Source organism: Artibeus jamaicensis, unplaced genomic scaffold (assembly GCF_021234435.1).
Source record: "Artibeus jamaicensis isolate MK-2021 breed Jamaican fruit bat unplaced genomic scaffold, CSHL_Jam_final contig_332, whole genome shotgun sequence".
Lineage (NCBI taxonomy): Eukaryota > Metazoa > Chordata > Mammalia > Chiroptera > Phyllostomidae > Artibeus > Artibeus jamaicensis.
The window spans coordinates 24,740,938-24,764,373 of NW_026521788.1; the positions used below are offsets into that span (position 1 = coordinate 24,740,938).

At 38.5% G+C, this 23,436-nt stretch overlaps 1 protein-coding gene across 1 annotated transcript in view; it reads right to left on the minus strand.

Moving 5' to 3' along the window:
* CFAP70 (cilia and flagella associated protein 70) overlaps nt 1–23,436 on the minus strand; it is a 123,965-nt gene that overhangs the window by 57,743 nt on the left and 42,786 nt on the right. The window contains exons 13-16 of the mRNA XM_053663819.1: nt 17,778–17,838; nt 17,255–17,449; nt 15,382–15,513; nt 8,684–8,809 (exon numbers count right to left, since the gene is read on the minus strand). Of these exons, the coding sequence (XP_053519794.1) occupies nt 8,684–8,809; nt 15,382–15,513; nt 17,255–17,449; nt 17,778–17,838 (514 nt within the window). The remainder of the gene's footprint in view (nt 1–8,683; nt 8,810–15,381; nt 15,514–17,254; nt 17,450–17,777; nt 17,839–23,436) is intronic.

Here is a 23,436-nt window from a genome sequence, read left to right on the forward strand (position 1 = left end):
CGTTGTTCAATATCTTTGGACACATCTAGGGCCACAATATCTTTGTTGATATTTTGTTTGGAAGATCTATTTTAGACAGTGGGGTGTTAAAGTCCCCTACTATAATTATGTTGCTGTCAATATGTTTCTTGAAGTCCTCTAAGATTTTCTTTATATATTTTGGTGTTCCTATGTTGGGTGCATATATATTTACAATGTTTATGTCTTCATGGTGGATTCTTCCCTTGAGTATTATGAAGCGACCCTCTGGGTCTCTCTTTATGGCCCTTTTTTTGAAGTCTATTTTGTCTGATATAAGTATTGCTACCCTGGCTTTTTTCCCCCTGTCTGTTTGCTTGGAAAATTTGTTTCCAGCCCTTCACTTTTAGTCTGTGCAGGTCTTTTGTCCTGAAGTGGGTCTCTTGTAGGCAGCATATGTGTGAGTCATGCTTTGTTATCCATTCTGCTATTCTATGTCTTTTGATTGGGGCATTTAATCCATTTACGTTTAATGTTATTATTGATAGGTACTTATTCATTGTCTTTTTTGTACCTGTGTTCCTTGTCTTTTTCTTTTCCTTCCTTTCCTTAAAGCAGTCCTTTTAGCATTTCTTGCAGAGCTGGTTTGGTGGAGGTGTATTCTTTTAGACTTCTTTTGTCTTGGAAGCTACTTGGCCATCTATCTTGATTGAGAGCCTTGCTGGGTAAAGCAGCCTTGGTTGCAGGCCTCTGGTTCTCATTACTTGGAATATTTCTTGCCATTCTCTTCTGGCTTGGAGCATTTCCATTGAGAAGTCAGCAGCTAACCTTATTGGGGGTCCCCTGTATGTTACTTCCTTTTTTTCCCTTGCTGCCTTTAAGATTCTCTGTCTTGGAATTTTGCCATTTTAATGATGGTGTGTCTTGAAGTGGGCCTCTTTGGGTTTCTCTTGATTGGGACTCTCTGTGTTTCCTGGATTTGTGTGACTTTTTCTCTCATCAAATTAGGGAAGTTTTCCATCATTACTTTTTCAAATAAGTTTTCTATCCTTTGCTCTTCTTCTTCTCCTTCTGGTATCCCTATTATTTGGATATTATTATGTTTCATATTTTCTTGCCTTTCTCTTAATCCTTCTTCATTCTTTCTGAGCCTCTTTTTCTTTTCTTGCTCTTTCTGGGAGTTTTTTCCACTTTATCCTCTAACTCACTGATCCAATCTTCTGCTTCATCGACCCTTCTTTTGATTCCTTCCACTGTGTTCTTCAGTTCAGAAATTATATTTTTCATTTCCTCTTGGCCCTTGCTGATAGTTTCTATTTCCTTTTTCATGTTGGTATAGTTTGCAGTGAGTTCATTGTAATTCCCCATTAGTTTCTGGTAGCTCATTGTGAGCTCTTTGAACTTTCTGATAACCAGTGCTTTGAATTCAATATCTGATAGCTGACTTGCCTCTATTTAATTTGGCATTCTTTCTGAGGCTTCCTCCTTTACTTTTATTTGGTGATTGTTTCTTTGTATTCCCATTGTTTGTGAGACTCTTCTTATTAGCTTCAGCTTCTTAAATTGATTTGTTCTGGTTTCCTGGGTTTATGGTGTGAACTTCTGTGGTATAATACCTGTGAGATTCAGTGGTGTAGTCTCCTTGATCTCCCCAGCTCACTGGTCTTGGGCTGTCCTTTACATTGGCTCTGTGTGTGTCTTTGGGTTTTGGTTGTTTTGGGGTCTTTCTTTTGTGGGTCCTTCCCACCAGCTAGTTAACTGATGGTCCCTCTGTCCACCACCTGTTTTAATTTGTTGTACTGGTGAGGGCAGGTTGCATTGAAGCTAGTTCTTCCATGTGTGCAAAGTTTTGAGGATTCTCTTTTGCTCTTGTTCAGCTGTTTGCACTGGGTAGTTTCTCCACTGTTTAGTTGTATTTCCAGATAGGTCTTGGATTGAGGTTAGTGCGGTTTCCACTTTCTCCTTCACCTTCTTCTGTTGTTATCTGTTAGTGGTTCCTTTGTCATTGGGTTTCCTCTTCCAGTGGGTATCCTGGTGTTCACCGCTTCCACCTACCCTTTTTTTGTGATCAGTTGGAGGAGAAGGCAAAATGTTTTATGACAGCAGGAGAGTATTCTATGATATTTACATTAGCAGCTGGTAGAGAAGAGATAGGGGATCCTTTGGCTATGTATAGTGATAACCATGATCTTCAACCAAGTAGTCACTTTTTAGAAAGGATGGGGATAGAAGGTTTGTGAGTTGGATCTAGAAAGCAGTGAGGTTGTGGGAGGTCAGATTCTGAGTAAGGTAAGAATAAAGAATAGTAAATAGGTGTAGTGTGTGAGAGAATAGAGTTCACCACTACAGTAATATAGTTCAGGAAACAATGAAGTGGGCTAAGATCTCGGAGGGGTGTTGTGTAGTATTTACAATAGTATGGAATGGCTATTATTTACAATAATATTAGAACAACAATCATATGACACAATCTATGAGATACCAAGAATAGGGAGTATTGGACCTTCAATAGTGTGCTAATGGATCACAGGTGGAGTGAGGGACAGTAAATTAGCAATACACTATGAATGAGAGGACAGGGGAAACCTGTCAAATGGTACAATATAACCAGCCAAGGCAAAGAAGACTATACAGCAAGAGGAGGAATACGAAGATACCATTAAAATAAAAGATGTAAGAACAGTGAAAAATAATACAAATATGCGGTAACTTGTAGTTTCTCTGCTATAGCAAAGTGAAATTTGTCTCTGTCTCTACTGTTGGGATGCCCCCTCTTTGGGTCCACCTCTGGTCTTTTCGCAGTTCCAAGTTTTTTGTCTCACTTGTGGATTAAAAAAAAGGCAGGAGAAGGGAGGAAAAAAACAATAAGTTTGGAAATAAAGAAAGAAGGAATAAAACAAGAAAAAAGGAAAGAGAGGAAAAAGTATTGAAAGATAAAACAACAATAAAGTTAAAAAATAAAAGATTACTTAAAAAAAAAACACCTCTTGTTGGTTTCCAGCTGGCTAAACCAGTTTTCCCAGCAGGCTGAGGGGCAACTGGTGTGGCTTTTCTCCCTTCTTGGTGTACTCAGCCAGTCTCATGAGCACTCTCCCAAGATTCAGTCTGGAACTTCTCCCCAGTGCCCCAACCAGGGAATCCAGGTCCTCTTCAGAGCATTCTTTCCCCGGGGGTCATTGCCATGGGCTGGGGTGCGAGCGCACGCCCTGCCAGGCTTCCCTGGTCCTGCAGGCTTGGGCAGGAACCTCTCCCAGTGCTATGGGGGATGCCAGGCCTTCCGCCTATCCTGGGGTCACTGCCAGGCTGGGTGGGTTGTAGGCCAAGCGGCTGTTGCAGGAGGATCCTCCAAGCAGTTTACTTTTCCACTACAATTTCTGGTCTCCTGTTTTCTTATATGCTGGGGCACTGTTGGCTATTTGCTGTGTTCCTCTAAAGGTCGGCCAGGTTTTTCTCCCATGTATGGCGGGGAGCAGAATCCTCTCTGTCCTACTCCACCACCATCTTCCAGTCTGGTATTTTTTAATTATTAGATTTTAAAATCAGTACAGAATTTTGAGACCCATTAAAACAAAGTTTAACGAGACTGGGGTGATGAACACACAATACAATATATAGATGATGTTACCTATATAATTTTATTAACCAATGTCACCTCAATAAACTCAATAAAAAAGAAAATAAGTAAATCACATAGGTTAATGGGAAAAAAATTTACAAAGCTACACTAATCAGTGTGGTACTGGTATAAAAACACACATAGCAACCAACGGAATACAATAGACAGCCCAGAAATAAACCATTGCATATATGGCCAAACTATTTTAGACAAAGGTACCAACAACATTCAATAGGGAAGGTACATGGCCCTAGCCAGGTAGCTCAGTTTTTTAGAGCATTGTCCCAATATGCCAAGGTTGTAGGTTCAATCTCCAGTCAGGGCGCATAGAATAATCAACCAATTAATACATCAATAAGTGGAACAACAAATCCACATTTCTCTCTCTCTCTCATTCTCTCTCTGTCTCTCACCCCCTTCTACTCTTTCTCTAAAGTACATAAAGAAGGAAAGAAGGAAGGAAGGAAGGAAGGAAGGAAGGAAGGAAGGAAGGAAGGAAGGAAGGAAGGAAGGAAGAGTCTTTTCAACAAATAGTTCTAGGGAAACAGGATATCTACATACAAAAGAATAAAGTTGGACCCTTATTTAACACTATATACAAAAATAATTCAAAATAGATCAAAGACCTAAACATAAGACCTAAAACTATAAAACTTTGAGAAGAAAACATAGGACAATAGCTTCAGGACATTGGACTTAACAATGAAATCTTGGAAATGATATCAAGGCACAGGCCACAAAGAAAAAAATAGACAAATTGGATTCCATTATTAAAAACTTGTGTACATCAAAAGAAACTATCTATAGAGTAAATATATAACTCACAGTGATTTGGGGAGAAATGGGAAAGAATATTTGCAAACCATATATCTGCTAAGGGGTTAATATTTAGAATATTATAAATAAAGAATTCCCAAAACTCAATAAGAAAATGTTAGAGAATCTAACTCAAAAATGGGCAAAGGACTTGAATAGATATTTTCCCCAAAATCTGATCTACAACTGGCCAAAAGCATAGGAAAAGAGGTTCAACATCACTAATTGTCAAGGAATCAAACCACAGTGTAATCCCACCTCACACCAGTTAGGATAGCCATTACCAACAAAACAGAAAATAACAATTGTTGATGAGGAGGTGGAGAAATTAGAACTCTTGTACAATGTGGGAATATAAAATGAAGCCACTTTGGAAAACAATAATGTGGTTCCTTAAAAAAATTAAAAATAGAATTTCTTTATGATACAACAATTCTACTTCTGTGTATATACTCACAAGAACTGAAAGCAGAGTGTCAAAGAGATATTTGTACACCCATACTCATAGAAGTGTTATTCATAATAGCTAAAAGATACAAGCATGAGCCCATTGACAGATGAATAGATGAGTGAAATGTGGTATAACACACAATGAAATATTATTTAGCCCTAAAAAGAAAAGAAATTCTGACATATGCTTCATTATGAATGAACCCTTAAGAATGTATACTGAGTAAAATAAGCCATTCACAATGGGACATGACACTTTATTTATATAGACTGATGTTTTGAACTTGAGGTCTAAATGTTCCTTCGTCAATTAATTTAGAATTTAGAAAATATTTTCTACTTGAAAAAATTATAAATGTGAAGAAATCTTCAAAATCACTAGTCATTAGAGAAATGCAAAACAAAACTACAATGAGATACCATGTCAACCCCTTTAGAATGGCTATATTTTTTTTTAAACAATGGACAATAATAAGCATTAGGAAGAAAGTGGGGAAAATGAAACTTTCATCCATTGCTGGTGGGAATGTAAAATATTAGTACAGCTTTTTGGATAACAGTTTGGAAGTTCCTCAGAAAGTTAAGCACAGAGTTACCATATGACATAACAATTCTCTCTTTTTTTTTTTTTTTTAAAGATTTTATTTATTTATCTTTAGAGGGGAAGGGAAGGAGAGAGGGAGAGGAACATCAATGTATTTTCTGCCCCATAGAATAAAACCAACCCAACAGCCAGGGCACAATTCTACTTCTTAGTATATATCAAGAGAACTGAAAACATCCATTCATACAAAAATTCACATACTTTATACATGAATGTTCATAGCAGCATTATTCATAAGAGCTAAAAAGTGAAAACCAGTCAAATGCCCATCAATAATGAGTGAAGAAACAAAATGTGGTGTATCTATACAATGGAATGTTATTCACCATAAAAAAGACTAAAACACTTACACATGCTACATGAATGACCCTCAGAAACATTATGCTAAGTGGCCATAGCCAGTTGGCATAGTTGGTTGGAATATTGTTCCATACACCAAAATACTGCAGGTGCAATCCCCAGTGACGGTACGTACTAGGTTGCAGGTTCATTCTTTAGTTAGGGTGTATATGGGAGGCAACCACTTGATGTTTCTCTCTCACATTGATGTTTCTCCCTCTCCCTCTCTCTCTCTCTCCTCCCCCACCCCCTTCTACTCTCTAAAATCGGTGAGCTGTGGGCGCCACTAGACCCCCATGGCAAAGCCAGGGGGCCAGGACCAGCCGGCATAGCCACTGCTCGTGGAGACGCGCCGCAAGCCCCCCTTAGCAAAGCCGGGGGGCCAGGGCCAGCTGGCAAGGCCGCTGCCTGTGGCGCAGTTCCTCTCCACCTTGCTTGGCTACCTGCCTAGAACCTGCTGTGGGTAGACAATAGGTTTCCCAAGAACTTGTTAGCATAAGCTAGACAGCCTGTTTCCCCGTAGAAGGGTAGGTCATGCACCGGTGCTTGAAAGACATGGAAGTTTTGATAGCACCCTGTGTTCCCCTGTTGTTCCGTGGAGTAGCTTTGCAGAAAGGACAAACAAACTGGCTTGGGTGCGGCCCCCTCCTGCTTATTCCCCATAATTGTAATAAAAGCCTTGAAGAAACGGAGTTCAGGGCTCAGCGGGATGCTGAGACCTCTCCAACTTGACTCATTTCCACCCCCTCCCCTCTCCTGGCGAGGCTGGTCCCCGGCAGTGAGCATATCCTTGGGTGAGGATTTAAAAAATTATACTAAGTAAAAGAAGGTAGACACAAAAGACCTCCAATTACATGATTCCATTCATATAAACTATCTACAATAGGTATATCTATATATTGCACAATTTAAAGTAAATTAGTGGTTGCCTCAGAGGGTAAAGAGGAATGAGGAGTGACTGTTAATGGGCATAGGGTTTCTTTTTGGGGTAATACAAATTCTTTAAAATAAATTGTGGTATTGCTATGAACCTAAAACTTCTTTAAAAGTCTATTATAAATACAGTAGTGAATAATATTGCATTAACTATGTATGGTCCAAGGTGAATACTAGAAATATCAGGGGAACACCTTGTGAAGTATATGATTGTATAATCACTATGCTGTATATCTCAAACCAATGAAAATAATACTGAAAGTAAACTATAATTGAGAAATAAAAAATAAAAATGAAAAATATCTATTAAAAATTATATTGTGGTGATAGTTGCACAACTCTGTAAATACAGTATAGTAAATAATATTGTATGCTTTACAATAAGTGCATGTTATGGCAGGTGAATTATATCTCAATAATTAAATAAATGTAAATGAAGGTTTAGACCACTTTTTCATATGTGTTTATTTAGCTCATGATGCATGATGTAGGCAGTACTAACAGAACTAGGTAATTCAATTGTCATTCATAACACACTATAAGGGCTCAGTAAATGTTTGCTGAATTTGTTGAATACACAGGTTTTATTTTTTAATTATTTATAAGAAATTAATGTTTTTTCTTTGTATATAGTTTTATGAATTTTAACATATGTATATGTTACCATCACCAAAATCAATATACAGAACAGTTCTAACCACCCCCGAAAACTTCTTTGTGTTATCTTTTTATAGTCATCTTTTCCACTACCCACAACCTTTGGCAACCAGTAATCTGTTATCTACCACTACAGTTTTGTCTTTCCAAGGATGTTATATAAATGGAACTATATAGTGTGTAACATTTGACACTGGCTTCTTTCACCTACTATAATGCCAAATTGTTGTATGTCTCAGTTCACTTTTATTGCTAAGTAACATCTCATTATATGGATTATCATAGTTTATCTGTTCACACTTTGAAGAATATTTGAATTGCTTCTGGTTTGGGAAGTTATGACCGGAGCTGCTATAAGCATTTGTACACATAAGATTTCATTTCTTTAAGGTAAATACCCAAGAATGGGTCAGATGGTATATGTACAAGGAACTGCAAAACTACTTTCCAGAGTAGCTATAACACTGTACATTTCCTTCACCAAAGTTTGAAGATTTCAGTTGCTTTTTATCCTCACCAGTACCTGGTATTGTCAGCACTTTTCATTTTAGGTATTCTAGTAAGTATGAAGTGGCATCTCATTCTGGTTTTAATTTGCATTCCCTACTGGCTAATGATGTTGCACATCTTTTCATCACACTTAATTCCTCTTTAGTAAAGTGCCTATTCAATTTCTTTGCCTATTTTTATTTGGTTGTTTTTTATTGTTGAGTTTTGAGAGTTCCTTTTATTCTGGAAATAAACCCTGTGTCAGGTGTATGTTTTGCATATATTTTCTTTTGGTTCTTTTCCTTAACAGTGTCTTTCATAGAGCATATGTTTTTAATTTTGATTATAAATTAATCAAAAATTAAAAAGTTCCCTTTATCAATTTTTTGATAAGTAATGATTTGGTGTCATGTCTAAGAACTCTTCACCTAATTCCAGGTCATAAAGATTTTCCCCTCTTTATTCTTTTAAAAGTTTCATAGTTTTATATTTTACACTCAGATCTATGATCAAGTTTGAGTTGATTTTTATACAACATTTGAGGTTTAGGTCAAGTGTTCATTTTTTTAAAATATGATGACCAACTATTCTAACACCATTTTTTGAAAAGGCTGTTCCTTCTCCATTGAATTTCTTTTATACTTTTGTAAAAATATAATAGCCTTATTTGTATGGACCTATTTTGGGACTCCTATTGATCTGTGTGTTTATCCTTTCACTAATCAGGTTGGATTTTTAAACAATCAAAACCCACTATTTATTATACCCATCTTGTACAAATAAGAGTAACAATAACCACTGGGAAGGTGTTTAATTACCTCTTCATAATATGCAGCTGCCATTCCAAAGTTCTCATTGACTTCTGCTTCAAATGCGAAGAGTCGAAGCTGTTCAGTAGTTGTATGAATGGCTGGGACAGCACCTTGGACGTCATCTGGCATGGTCTTGTCAACATCAAGATGTTAGGCAGACAAAATGAAGTAATTACAAGTAGAGAAGTTTTATAAGAATAAACCAGATGCAGGACACCAGTCATGAGGTCTAAAATGATTTTAAAGCTTCTTACAGTCTTGCCAATACAGTAAGAGAGAGAGCGAAGCAAGAGAGAAATACCAGTGGTGAAAGGGAAGCTCAGTTATCTGACTACCATGGAAGTGAGTAAAAATCACTTAAGGCAGCACTGCTCTCCTCAGTCCTCAGGGAAGTCAGTATCAAACACTTTCTTAGTGCACAGACAAATATAATTTTTTAGGTGTCATGACATGAAAAAGATTGACACATACTAACTACAGTCTTCAAATATCAAGAAAACAGGAGGCTAAGGGTAAAGCTTTAGAAGCTATATCCATACTTGTAGTGAGATACATAGATAGACACTACAAAGAAGACAGTATAGAAATGGACAGAAATGTAGGGACACACCCAGAAAAATAATATATCTAATACACCCAGATAGGAAAGCAAGTCTTGTATAATAAGTAATCTGGGTTAGAAGCTATGACCAAGGAAGATCCCCCCAAATTCCATAATTAGAAGTAAAAATAATATCAGTGACTTTAACAAGTGGAGTTGCTAAGGGATGTGAAAAGTAAAACTAAATTTTTGAGATGGGCCAAACAGAACTTCTCATAATTAATTAATTAATGCCTATGTTCTTGTTCTTTTTAATTTTGATAATCTTGACCTCCAAATCCCTCTAGTAACACACTTCCATACCAAAACCAAAAACTCTGCCTCTATTATCGCACTACCAGAACCCACACTCAAGCCTGCTGCCCTTTTTCCTAAAAACTGCTCTCTGACTTCATTTCCTGCACTTCCAATATGCCCATAATTTCCCAAGTGGACAAGCCTAGACTTCATGATCATCCATACATACTACTCTATCATCAGCACACTCAAGTTCCAGGCATCCTTTTCCTCCTGCAACTGTCCTACAAACTCCCAAATTAAAATACTCCTACAATCTGGCTTCATTGTCAGGTAGGAGCTGACATCTGGTCCTGAGGAAAACTGCAGACAGCATAGAGATATCTGAGCTGCTGCAGACTCTTCTGACATTTGGTCTTAGCTGAAGGCCTTTAACACCCCCAGCGATCTATATATTCGTCCTCGTTTGGCAACATATGTCACAATGCTTATGCAGTCTCTAAATTTTTTTCTTTCTTCAAACTTTTTGTTCAACCCTTCTCCTCTTCACTTTCAGTAAAGACGCTACTTCACAAATGAAATAGAAATCATTAGGCAATAAACCCCTCAACTTTTGAACACTACACCAAAATTGTTTATTTTTGCATCCACTATATCTCATACCTTTCAGCATCAGAGGAAGCAGCAGAACCAAACTTCTATTTCAAGGTTAACCCTTCCATCTAAACTCATTTTTTTTATTTTTTAACTTTTTAATTTTTATTGTTGTTCAAGTACAATTGTCTCCATTTTCACCCCACCGTGCCCCCCTCCCCACCCATCCCCATGTCCCATGGTTTGGTTTTCTCCATGTGTCCTTCATACATGTTCCTGGATGGCCCCCTCCATTATCCCCTATTATCCCTCTCTCTCCTCCTCTCTGATTACTGAGAGATTGCTCTTTATTTCTATGTCTCTGGTTGTATTTTGCTTGCTTGTTTGTTCTCTTGATTAGGTTCCACTTACAGGTGGGATCATATGGTATTTCTCTTTCACTGCTTGGCTTGTTTCACTTAGCATAATGCTCTCCAGTTCCACCCATGCTGTTGCAAAGGGTAGGAGCTCCTTCTTTCTTTCTGCTGCATAAAATTTCATTGTATAAATGTACCACAGTTTTTTGATCCACTTATCCACTGATGGGCACTTAGGCTTTTTCCAACACTTGGCTATTGTAAATAACACTGCTGTAACCACTGGGGTGCATAGGTTCTTCTGAATTGGTGTTTCAGGGTTTTTAGGGTATATTCCCAACAGTGGTATTGCTGGGTCAAAGGGCATTTCCATTTTTAGTTTTCTGAGGAAATTCCATACTGTTTTCCACAGTGGCTTCACCAGTCTGCATTCCCACCAACAGTGTACTGGGGTAAAGTCTTAATCCTTTCCCACTTATATACCCTGGGCTTGCCATTGATTATCCCCTTTTCTCCTGTTTTCACAATCTTTTGCTGACTCCTTTTCCCAAACTAGTGCACATGCTAAAGGCTTTTCCATCTTTTTTAAAAGATCTCTATAATTTCTAGCTACTACTTTCCAAATTCTTCCCTTCATCTTCCAATTTTTAATGTATATTTACTTGTTTTCTAAATACTCATTTATTCCTCAATTCATTATAAATTGAATCCTCCTCAATTAGTCCAATGAAATTGTTATACAATGGTTAACAATAACCTCTTTATTGTCAAATCCAATGAAAAATTTTCAGATTGTTTCTTTTTACACTAGTTTTATTGAGATTTAATTGTCATACATCCCTATATGAGTTTAAGGTACACAGCATGATGGTTTGACTTACATATATTGTGAAATTATTACTGCAACAAGTTTTTTTAAAGTATATTTTATTAATTATTCTATTACAGTTGTTCCAATTTTTTTCTCCCCTCTATGCCCACTCTGCCCTACACCCCCCCATACTCCTACATCCTGCCCCCCCACCAGTTCATATTCACTGGTTATACATATAAGTTCTTCGGCTTCTCCATTTCCTATACTAAATATTCTTAACCTACCTGTCTACTTTATGCCTACCATTTATAACTCTTATTCCCTGTATCTTCCCACCCCCACTCTCCCCCTCCCTCTCCCCACTGATAACCATCCATGTAATCTTCATTTCTGTGATTCTGTTCCTGTTCTAGTTGTTTGCTTAGTTTTTGTTTGTTTTTTAGGTTCAGTTGATTACTGTGAGTTTGTTGTCATTTTTCTCCTCATAGTTTTTTATCTTTTTCTATTTCTTAGATAACTGCCTTTAACATTTCATATAATAAGGACTTGGTGATGATGAACTCCTTTAACTTGACCTTATTTGGGAAGCACTTTATCTGCCCTTCCATTCTAAATGAAAGCTTTGCTGGACAGAGTAACCTTGGATGTAGGTCCTGTCCTTTCATGACTTTGAATACTTCTTTCCAGCCTCTTTTTGCCTGTAAAGTTTCTGAGAAATCAGCTGATAGTCTTATGGGAACTCCTTTGTAGGTAACTGTCTCCTTTTCTCTTGCTGCTTTTAAGATTTTCTTATCTTTAATATTGGGTAACTTAATGATGATGTGCCCAGGTGTGTTCCTCCTAGGGTCCAATTTCTTTGGGACTCTCTGAGCTTCCTGGACTTCCTGGAAGTCTATTTCCTTTGCCAGATTGGGGAAGTTCTCCTTCATTATTTTTTCAAATAAGTTTTCAATTTCTTGCTCTTGTTCTTCTCCTTATGTCACCCCAATGATTCAGATGTTGGAGTACTTAAAGTTTTCCCAGAGGCTCCTAAGCCTCTCATTTTTTTTTTTTTTGAATTCTTGTTTCTTTATTCTGTTCTGGATGGGCATTTATTTCTTCCTTTTGTTCCAAACTGTTGATTTGAATGCCAGTTTCCTTCCCTTCACAGTTGGTTCCCTGTATATTTTCCTTTATTTCACTTTGTGTAGCCTTCATTTTTCCCTTCATTTTGTGACTGAGCTCATCAATTCTGTGAGCATCCTGATTACCAATGTGTTGAACTCTGAACCAGACAGGCTGTCTATTTCCTCATCGCTTAGCTCTTTTTTTGGAGTTTTAATCTGTTCTTTTATTTGGGCCATATTTCTTTGTCTTGATGAACCTGTTAATTTGTAAAGGGTGGAGACTTAGGTATCTGCCCAGGAGGGGCAACTCTCTTTGCTGCATTGTGGCACTGCCTGTTGAGGAGGGGTCAGAGAGGGAACAATACTGCTTGCTCACTCTGATCTAGCACCACTTTTCCAACAAACTCTCCTATGAAACTGGGAGTTTCTCTCACCTTAACAACCCCCACAGTATTTTACATCTAGACATTTTGAGTCTTTAATTTTCTGGTCAGCCAGCCCTGCTTCATCTGCAAGGTATGCCACCTGCCTTCTCTACCTGGCTGCCCATCTCCCCCCCCCCCACCAGTCTAGATAAATGTTTCTTTAATCCCTTGGACTTTCATACAGTTTGCTATTCTGGAAGTTCTGGTTGTTTATTGTTTTTTTATGAGGAAGCAAAGTGTTTCCACCTACACCTCCTTCTTGGCTGGAACCTCTACTTTCTGCCTGATTACAGCAATGTTTAGATAGCATCCATCATCTCATATAGATACAATAAAAAGAGAAAGAAAAAACAAAGTCTTTTTCCTTGTGATGAGAACTCTTTGAATTTACTATCTTAATATAAAATTTTATATGTATCATAAAGCAGGGTTAACAATAGTACTATATATTATATACTTAGTACTTATTTATATTATAATTGGAAGTTTGTACCTTTTAACTAACTCCCCTTTCTTCCATCCCAGATTTTGTTTTTCATGAATTTCTAGGAATATTTGACAATGCTGACCACTTCTTTGTCTTCAAATTTTCATCCCTTAGCTTCTGTGACACCAGTGTCCACTGGATCTTCTGCCTTTTTAACAATTCACTTGCCTCTTTCATTCTTTTTCTTTTTGCTGGTTCCAAATTCTATGTTTATTATTATTTTTATTATTGTTCAAACAGATTTGTCTCCATTTTCCCCCCACCATGCCTTCAGGCCCCATCCCTCACTGCCTCCCACCCTTGAACCTACCCCCTTTGGCTTTGTCCATGTGTCCTTTATATATGTTCCTTGATGTCCCCTCCCCTACTTTCCCTCATTATCCCTCTGCCATCTCCCCTCTGGTTACTGTCAGTTTGTTCCTTATTTCAATGTCTGTGGTTATATTTTGCTTGCCTCTTTCATTAATTCTTCTGCTGATCCATCCCTTAAATGCTGGTGTTTCCTAGGATTCTACCACCAGCTTGCTTTTCTCTCTACTCACATTTTTCTCAGCAGCTTCATCTATCACCATAGTTTAACTAGCATCTATGTATTCATGGCTCACCAAATTTCATCTCCAGCTCACAGCTCTCTCTTGAGTAAAATCTCACTAGAACCAATGTTCACAATTTAATCAAAATCAATTGTCTCCCACTAAATCTACTCCTATTGTATTTCCTGTCCCAGATAATGGTACTACCAGCTGCCCAGTCACTAAGACTTAAACTTAATTTTTTATTTCTTTTCCTCCACACAATGTAATAATCAATTAACACCATCAGTTTCACCACTTCTAACCCATTCTACATACTTCTATGAGAGTGCTTTTTTGTACAAAGCCTCCCTCCACACTCCCAACTTCCCCACCAGTAATGGGCTTCATCTCCTACTTCTTTGTTCCTCACCACTTCAACCTCTGCTCCTGAATATAAGCAGGTTCTAATACATATCATATTCTTCCAAGTTTCCATGCCTTTTTGATCTTCCCTCTGACTAAAATTCTCTAAAACATCCACCTGGAGAACTTTTTAGCCTTCACAGCCCAATTCAAGTCACACTCCTCTGTAAATCCCTCCCTGAAAGGTCCCAAGGTAAAGTCTATCACTTTTTCTTAAGGTATCTGCTAAGCTGCTGCACCATGGACACACTCAGTCACACCACTTACCTTACTCTACCACAGTTATTTGTACTTTGTGCCTGTCTCCTACTAGATAGAGGCTCATTGGGGGCATAAGGCAACAATCATTGCTATCTACCTCATGCTCAATTGCTTTCCAAATCAAATCACCCAAATCATCTGTGCACAAAGCAGGATTGTACTCTTAATCCTAGGACACTGGACACTCTTCTCCTACCTCTTCCAGGGAGGCTAAAGAAAGTGAAAGAAAAATGATGGTGGCAGAAAGAAAAAAAACAGTAAAGAGCAAAGAGAATAGGGGGATTAAGGAAGCATAACTTGTTAGACACAGACTACCAGGAAAACAAAAAGACGGATTTTTTGTCATTGTTTTCAAATTAACCACAACTGCAAAATTTTTTAAATGAGCAAATGAAGGCAAAATACAAGCTGTGCAAATAATATATATGAACAGACAAGTGGGAGAAAAGCAGACCACCCACAAATAGAAAAGTCATATTTGAAGTGTGGTTGTCATTGAGGTAAGATAGCCGAAAAGAATTTTCTTTGTTTTGTCAGTCTTAAAGACAAAAAGTGAGAATTGCATACATTCACAGAATAAATAGAATGATAATTTTCATTTCATAATTTAAATAGCCTATTTTATCTATTTCCCATCATATTTATGACAGTTTTGAAATTAATTTTATAGAAGTTGAGAGGGCATATACCCTGTTCTCCTGAAAATCAGTCTCATAATTTACACAGTTTCTTATTCATCTTTGTGTTTCAGTGCCTACCACAGAGCAGATACCTGAATAAATGGTGTGCAATTAAGGAAAAAGAAACAAGGAAGAAGGAGTTATTCAGAAGAAACCCTGATGCCCTGCAGAGAAAAGGAAGGGCTCTTAGTTCTTGAACACCTACCTGGTTTAAGACTATATGCATCTGGTCCACCAAGAACACGTAGAGCTCACTAATGAATGTCTGCAGTTCCTCCTGGCTTTCAAATGCTGTTGTTCTCAAGTACTTCTCTCTCACAATCTTTACCACAGCATGCTGCAAGAGACACAGATCACCCGTCTAATAACACACCCAGCACCGTGCTGACCACACAGGCCACCCCTGAGCTTCTGGTCTAAGGCTCATAAGAATTTCAGACAGGAACCGATTTCTCCCTTGGTGACTGCTAAACTGTTGACTGTTTGAATTTTCCCTAATCAACACACTCAATATGATTTCTTTTCTTGGTGTCACCATTGTCACTAATATGGTCAATGCAGGACTGATACTGTGTGGAGAGAGTCATAAAGCTGAAGAAAACCTTAGCATTAGGCTTGTGCATTATGTCTCTTATGGTGGCCACTTAATTCAAGGGAGAAAGGCCTGATTTGAGAATTTAGAGAATGGAATTCTGGTTTTAATTCTGCCACTATACAATCTCATAAATTATTTTATACTTGACACTTCAGTTTCCTTATTTGTTAAATAGATATGGATTTCTGGTGTGACTATCTTACTTCAGAAGATGACTGAAAAGCCAAAAAGAAGTGGCAGGTGATGAAGCTTAAAATGCTGTGCAAATAACATTGCTATAGCCAAAACAACTTCTTCTTCTTTTTTCCCCCCAAGCTAACATTATTGCCAGTTTTATACTAAACACTTTCCATGCATTATATTATTGAATTCTCATAATGACCCCATGTGATAATATTAATATTATCCTCATGGTCAGGCAAAGAAACTGAGGATAAGAGAGATGTAAAGTCACTTGGCTGAGACCATCCAGTTAGTAATGGTAGAGCCAGAATCGAACTGAAATGTGACCACGCCACCTACTGGGAACAGCCTCTTGCCTCCGGGAACATCCGTTGTTTTTTACTTTATTACTTCCACGTGCTTTTTTATATTTGTTTACTATAATACACGGCACATAGTAAATGCGCATAGAGAAGCAGTGTAGTATAGCAGTTAAGAATGTGATTTCTGGAGCCAGGCTACCAGAATCTGAGTCCCATCTCTGACCTTTACTAGCTCTGTGACCCTGGGCAAATTACTTAACCAACTAATGTTGCATTTCTCCATCTGTAAAACTGGAGGTTACTTACATCACAGGGTTCTTATGAGGATTAAATTAGTAAAATATGAAGCATTAAAAAATTTGTCTGGTATACAGTAAACAATAAATGTCAGCCATTATCACCCTGACAGGTGTGCCATGGTCTTGCAAAATAAATGGTTGCTGGTCTGATGTCCGGTCAGGGCACATGCCTGGACTACAGGCTTAGTCCGTTTTCAGGGTGCATGTGAGAAGCAACCAATCAATGTTTCTCTCTCACATTGATGTTTCTCTCCTTCTCTTTCTCCCTCCCTTCCCTCCTCTCTAAAAATAAGTAAAAAGTTAGCCATTATTATTCAGGAAATTATTATTAGGTAAATATTTCTCAAATTTTAGTGATTCTATGGACTAGGGACAAGTTTGAAATAGGAGACAGAGATAATTAGTCATGGACTCAGTACACGGCACAGAGTTTCTGCCTGCTAGAGCAACATGAAATCTGGCTCAAAATCTGGACTAGCCTCAAGTGAAGAATCTTATTTATACTTGAAAAGGATGTGAACCATTCCATGGCTCTGCAGGAGTACAGCTTCTCCTAACAGTCTGTCATGGAGAACATAGCTATCTTTAGCAAGAAAGGTGGGAGCACAGCTGAACGTAACCACAGAAAAAATGACAACTAGGTATATAGAGAAGACACTGCATAAAATCCATGGAATAATTAAATAAATGAATGTTTACCTTGAGCTGCTCTTTGAAAGCAAAATATTTTCCAGAGCAATTAAGTTCATAGTTGAGCTGGCACTTCTGCTCCACCAGGGTTTCGCTATCTATATCGTTCTCCAGTTTGGCCACCTGCTTTCCAAACATCCTGTGATACTCATCCAGAATGGCTCTAGAAATGTTCTTGATCTGCGCGTGGTAGTCACTCACCGCCTAGGAAAATACAAACTGTCTCGTAAAGAGACCTCAAAGAGGTCAAGACGTGGAATGGAATTCTGAACCTGGATTGTGTTTTACATTCAATAATACTTTAGGTATAAATTACCCTCTTCTTCTCAGCTCAGAGACTACCAGCTAAAGATTGAACACCAAATACTATTCATTGTAAGCCACTTGTCACAAATAGATACAAGAAGGAAAATATGTGAAGCTACAAGTTTTCACCCCTTCTGAAAATTACATTGAAGAATCCTTGCTTTATTTTCAAATGATGCTCTCAACACCTTACTACTTATGGTTTCTCCTTGGCCTTGGCACTTACCTTCTGAGCTCCTCCTATCCTGCGGGAAACGGGGGGCCTTGGAGGAATCAGTTCCTTGACCCTGTATCAGGAAACAACAGTTTTATTATCTGCAGTTCATGTTCTCTTATTTCCCACCACCAAAGAGTCTGCATGGGGGAGACGGAAGGTCTGTCCCCCGGTACACTGGAACATTGTGATGTTCTCTCATGTGACAGCCTAGGCAGTATGAACCCCAGAACAGTATGTAGCTATGGATCAGAAAGGAAGAAAGCAAAGAAACAGCTCCTTAGAGAGTAGCTAAGTTGTACTTTTGGCTAACTTGAGCCCTGGCTTTACCATTACATATTGTTTAAAAACCAATGCTATGTAAAAGGGGTGCTTGACTCAGGGGGTTAGAAAGAAATGGGGGGGTATAATTTTATGTGTACTCAGTAGAGGCTCTGAAAGCATACAGTTTGGGAAATTTAAATGGTACAGGCAAGTGAAAGCTTTTCATTTTCCTTCATCTAGGTCATGACTTATGAGAGCTTTAAATTACAATAATGATATAGGACTTTATGGTGAGTAAAAAAATACATTTTCTCATTATCAAACTACTTACGATGAAACTTCTACCTTCCATTTTTAGGACAGTATATAAGAACCTAGATGGAATTAAATTATAGCTTTTAAATTTTATTTATTTTTTAAAGACTTTATTTATTTATTTTAGATAGAGGGGAAGGGAGGGAGAGAAGGAAATATCAATATATGGTTGCCTCTCATGGGTCCTCTTCTGGGAACTGGCCTGCAACCCAGGCATGTGCCCTGACTGGGAATCGAACTGGTGACCCTTTGGTTTGCAGGCCAGCACTGAATCCACTGAGCCACAGCAGCCAGGGCTAAATTTTATTTACTTTAATGGGTAATATATCTAAATGATTCAAGACTTAAGAAGTATGAAACAATATATAATAAACTATATCCTTCCAACCTTGTTTTCCAACTACCCAGTTTCCTCTCCAGAGACAATGTTATTTATTCATTCATCCATTCAGAATATATACAGAGTAGCTCCTATCCATCAGGCATTTTCCTAGGTATTGGGCATTAAACAAAATAAACAAAAATGCTTGCCTTCATGGAGCTTACATTTTGGTGGGGAAAGATGATAAACAACTTAAATAATTAAGATAAATATACTAATTATATGTGCCATGGAAAATTAATGCACAGAGGGAGATAGACTGTGTTGAGGGCTGGAGTGGTGAAGTTCAAAAGCATATTTCACTAGAGAAAACCTTCTTGCTGAACTAATAACATTTGATGGAAGTGAGGAATCAAGTCATGTAGATACTAGGGGTTAGAAAGTTACAGGCAAAGGGAACATTAAGTGTAAAGGTCTTGCTGCAAGAGTATGCCTGGCACATAGGAAGAAGAGCAGGGAAGCCAGTTTGGCTGGACTGAAAAAGTGAGGACAAAGTACGTGAGGAATGTGTAGGACCTTGCAGACCACTGGTACTTTCTGAGCAGAGGAGTGACATGCATTGACTTCCATTTAAATACAATTATTAGGGAATGCTGTGTTAAAAAGAAACTACCCAAATGGAAAAACAAAATGAGGTATATCCATACAATGAAATATTACTCAGGAGTAAAAATATTAAGCACTGATACATACCACAGTATGGCTGAACTTTGATAGCATTATGTTAAATGAAAGAAGCTAGTCACAAAGAAACCACATATTGTATGATTCCATTTATATGAAATGTCCAAAGCTGGCAAATCTACATAGACAGAAAGTAGATAAACGGTTTCCAAGGGATGGGGGTAGGCATAGGGGTGGGGAAGGTTGACATGAGCATTGGGAGGAAATGTAGAGTGATTACTGGTGTATATAGAGTTTATTTTAGAGATAAAAATATTAGAAAGTTGATTGTGATAATGGCTGCAGAACTCTTTGTATATTAAAAGCTATTGAATTATACACTTTAAATGGGTAAAGAGGAGAACTTCTAGTCATGACGGTGGTGTAGGTAGACATGGCTCACCTCTGCACAAATACATCAAAACTACAACTAAAATATAGAACTATCACTCAGAATCGTCCGAAATCCAGCTGGATGGAAGTCTGACAACTACTGAGTAGAGAAAGCATATCCATCCAAACCGGTAGGAGGGGTGCAAATGCAGAACAGGCTGGTCCCTCACCCACATGTGGTGGATAAAAACTTGAGAAGGATATCTTGGGAGATATCCCTCTTTGGATATCCCTCTTAGATACCTTGGGATATCTAAGAGTCTTAGCCCGACACCAGGCCCCCCACTCAGGGTTCCAAGAAGATAAGTCCCCACAACTTCTGGCTGCAAAAAACAGTGGAGATTGAGTCATTGAAAGAAACTGCTGAAACCCCAAGCAGTTCCTTTTAAAGAACCCACACACAGACTCATCTACTCAAACTCATTCTCTCTGAGCTCCAGCACTGGGATAGCAGCTTGAAAAGCACCAATGGTACACAGGGAGAAAAAGAAGTATCTGGCATCAGGACAAGCTGATGCCATTGTCCCTTTTTTAAACCTTACCCCCACAGAGCTGGCAAGCTGGTGCCATATCTGAGACTCCAACAACCTGCTAATATTGTTTGAACCTCCTTGGAAATCCCCAGAGACTCTGCCCCACCCAACTAACAGGCTCATCCAAGCTCCTTTTCCATATGAATGGTTGTAGCTCATGTTTCACAACTTCCTAAATCCTATCAAACCAGCAACAGCTGGTCTCAATGAGCCCCAGGCCAGGCCCTAGCCGCAGCCAGCCTAGATTCACAGCTTGTCTTTGCCTGGGAATCTCCAAACCCAGCACAAGTCACAGCCATCTGATTGCTTTGTAGCACAGGTAGGGCGGCCCCAGCCAAAACACAGGTGGGGGCTGATCTTGGCCTGCATCACCTGTGAACCCCCTGGGCCAGTGCACCCAGCAACAGACTACATCAGAACACCACCACCATGCCCTGTATAACTGATCCCCCACAGAAAGCAGAGGTTGGTGGTCGGCAGCCACAGTCAGTCCTCACGGTTGATTTGCCTGAGTAAATACCTCCTATTTATCTCCCAACGACAACCGACTCAACTACAAGAGGAGGGTGTACTGAGCCCACATGAAGGGCACACCTCCAGTACCCAACTTTGTTGATAGGGGAGGCTGTGCCACTGGACCCTACAGGTCGTCTACTACATTAGGCCACACTACTAAAACATTGAGTCAAAGCAGCTCTATCTACCATATTTTCCTTGTATAATTTGCACTTTTTTGCCCAAATTTTTAGGGAAAAATGAGGGTGCACATTATACATGGGGAGTACCAGTTTCATATCTATATAAATGTTTTTAATTCTTTTATGCTTATGCACTAAAAGTATAACTCTAGAAAGCAATAATATCTGTATGCAAAATAACACCCTGGAATATAATAATTGGTTTTGTTTCTAAATGCAAATAAATAAAAAATTGAGTTAAAAATAAAAGTAAGCCCTGGCTGGTGTAGATTACTGGATTGAGCACCGGCCTGAGAACCAAAGGGTCCTGGTTCGATTCCCAGTCTAGGGCACATGCCTGGGTTGTGGGTCAGGTCCCCAGTAGCGGGAGTGCAAGAGGCAACCACACTGATGTTTCTCTCCCTTTCTCACTCCCTTCCCCATTCTCTAAAAATAAATAAATAAAATCTTTTAAAAAATTAAAGTGAAAGGTTCATTTCCTGAAAGTTTGAGCTAAAAATGTGGGTGTGTCCTGGCTGGTGTAGCTCAGTGGATTGAGTGCGGGCCTGCGAACCAGGCAATCACGGTTCGATTCCCAGTCAGGGCACATGCCTGGGTTGCAAGCTGGTTCCCTGCAGGCCAGTTCCCAGCAGGGGATGCATGAAAGGCAACCATACATTGATGTTTCTCTCCCTCTCTCCTTCCCTTCCCCGCTAAAGATAAATAAATAAAATTTAAAAATAAATAAATAAAATAAAAAAATAAAAATGTGGGTGTGCATTATTCATGGGAGCACAGTATACACAGCAAAACATGGTAATACATAGAAACAAGCAGAGGGAGGCTGTCGGATTGACGAGACAAAGAAACATGGCCCAATAGTTCAAAACTCCAGAATGAGCCTTAGCTGGTGTGGCTCAGTGGACTGAGTACTGGCCTGCAAACCAAAGGGTTGTTGGTTCAATTCCCAGTCAGGACACACTGCCTGGTTTGCAAGCTAGGTCCCCAGTGGAGAGCATGAAAGAGGCAACCACACATCAATGTTTGTCTCCCTCTCTCTCTCTTTCCCTCTGCCTAAAAAATAAATAAATAATCTTTTTTTTAAAACTCCAGAAGTAACTAAACAAAATGGAGCTAAGCAATCTATCAGATGCAATGTTCAACACACTGCTTATAAGAAAGCTCAAAAAACTTAGTGAGGACCTCAGCACCATAAGAAAGATCCAGTCAGAAACAAAAGATTCACTAATTGAAATAAAGAACAACAGTAGAGTGGATGAAGCATAGAATCAAATCAATGATTTGGAACACAAGGAAGCAAAAACCAACTAATCAGAACAAGAAAAAAAAAGAATCCAAAAATATGAGAATAGTATGAGCAGCCTCTGAGACAACTTCAAGTGTTCTAACATTCACATCATACAGGTGCCAGAAGGAGAAGCAGAACAGCAAGAAATTGGAAATCTACATGAAAAATAATGAAAGAAAACTTCCCTATTTGGTGAAGGAAATAGACATGCAAGTCCAAGAAGCACAGAAAGTCCCAAACAAGATGGATGCAAAAAAGCCCACTCCAAGGCACATCATAATTAAAAGGCCAAAGGTTAAAGATAAAGACCAAATCTTAAAAGCAGCCAGGAAAAAGAAGTTAGTTACCTACAGGGGAGTTCCAATAAGACTGCTAACTGATTTCTCTAAAGTAACTTTGCAGGCTAAAAGGCATTGGCAAGAAATATTCAAAGTCATGAAAAGCAGGGACCTATAACCAAGATTACTCTATTGTCCAGCAAAGCTATCATTTAGAATCAAAGGGCAGATAAAGAGCTTCCCTGACAAGAAAAAGTTAAAGGAATTCATCATCACCAAACTATTATTATATGATATGTGAAAGGGAATTATTTAATAAAAAGATAAAAATATGAACAATAAAATGGCAATAAATACATATCTATCGACAATTGAATCTAAAAAAAAAAACCCTAAGCAAACAAGCAGAACAGAAACAAGCATAGATATGGAGAATATTTGTATGCTTTCCAGGAATAGGAAGGTTTGGGGGAATGGGTAAAAAGGTAAAAGGATTAAGAAGTACAAATTGGGAGTTAAAGAATAATCATGGGGGTTTATAGTACATTATAGGAAAGGGAGTAGCCAAAGCAGTTATTTTTGACCCAGGGACATGAACTATGGTGTGGGGATTGCCTGAGGGAGTATGGTGTGCTGTACGGGTGTGGGGAAAGCAAAAGGGGAAATACTGGTACAACCGTAATAGCATAATCAATAAAATATAATTTAAAAAACACACAAAAAAGAAAATAACAGACATAAATGACAATATAAAGCCATTTCACCTAATAGATATACATGTAGAATTCCACCTAACACCACATAATACATATTCTTTTCTGTAGGAGACTGTTCTGTGTGGCATGGGCCCAGCTCCC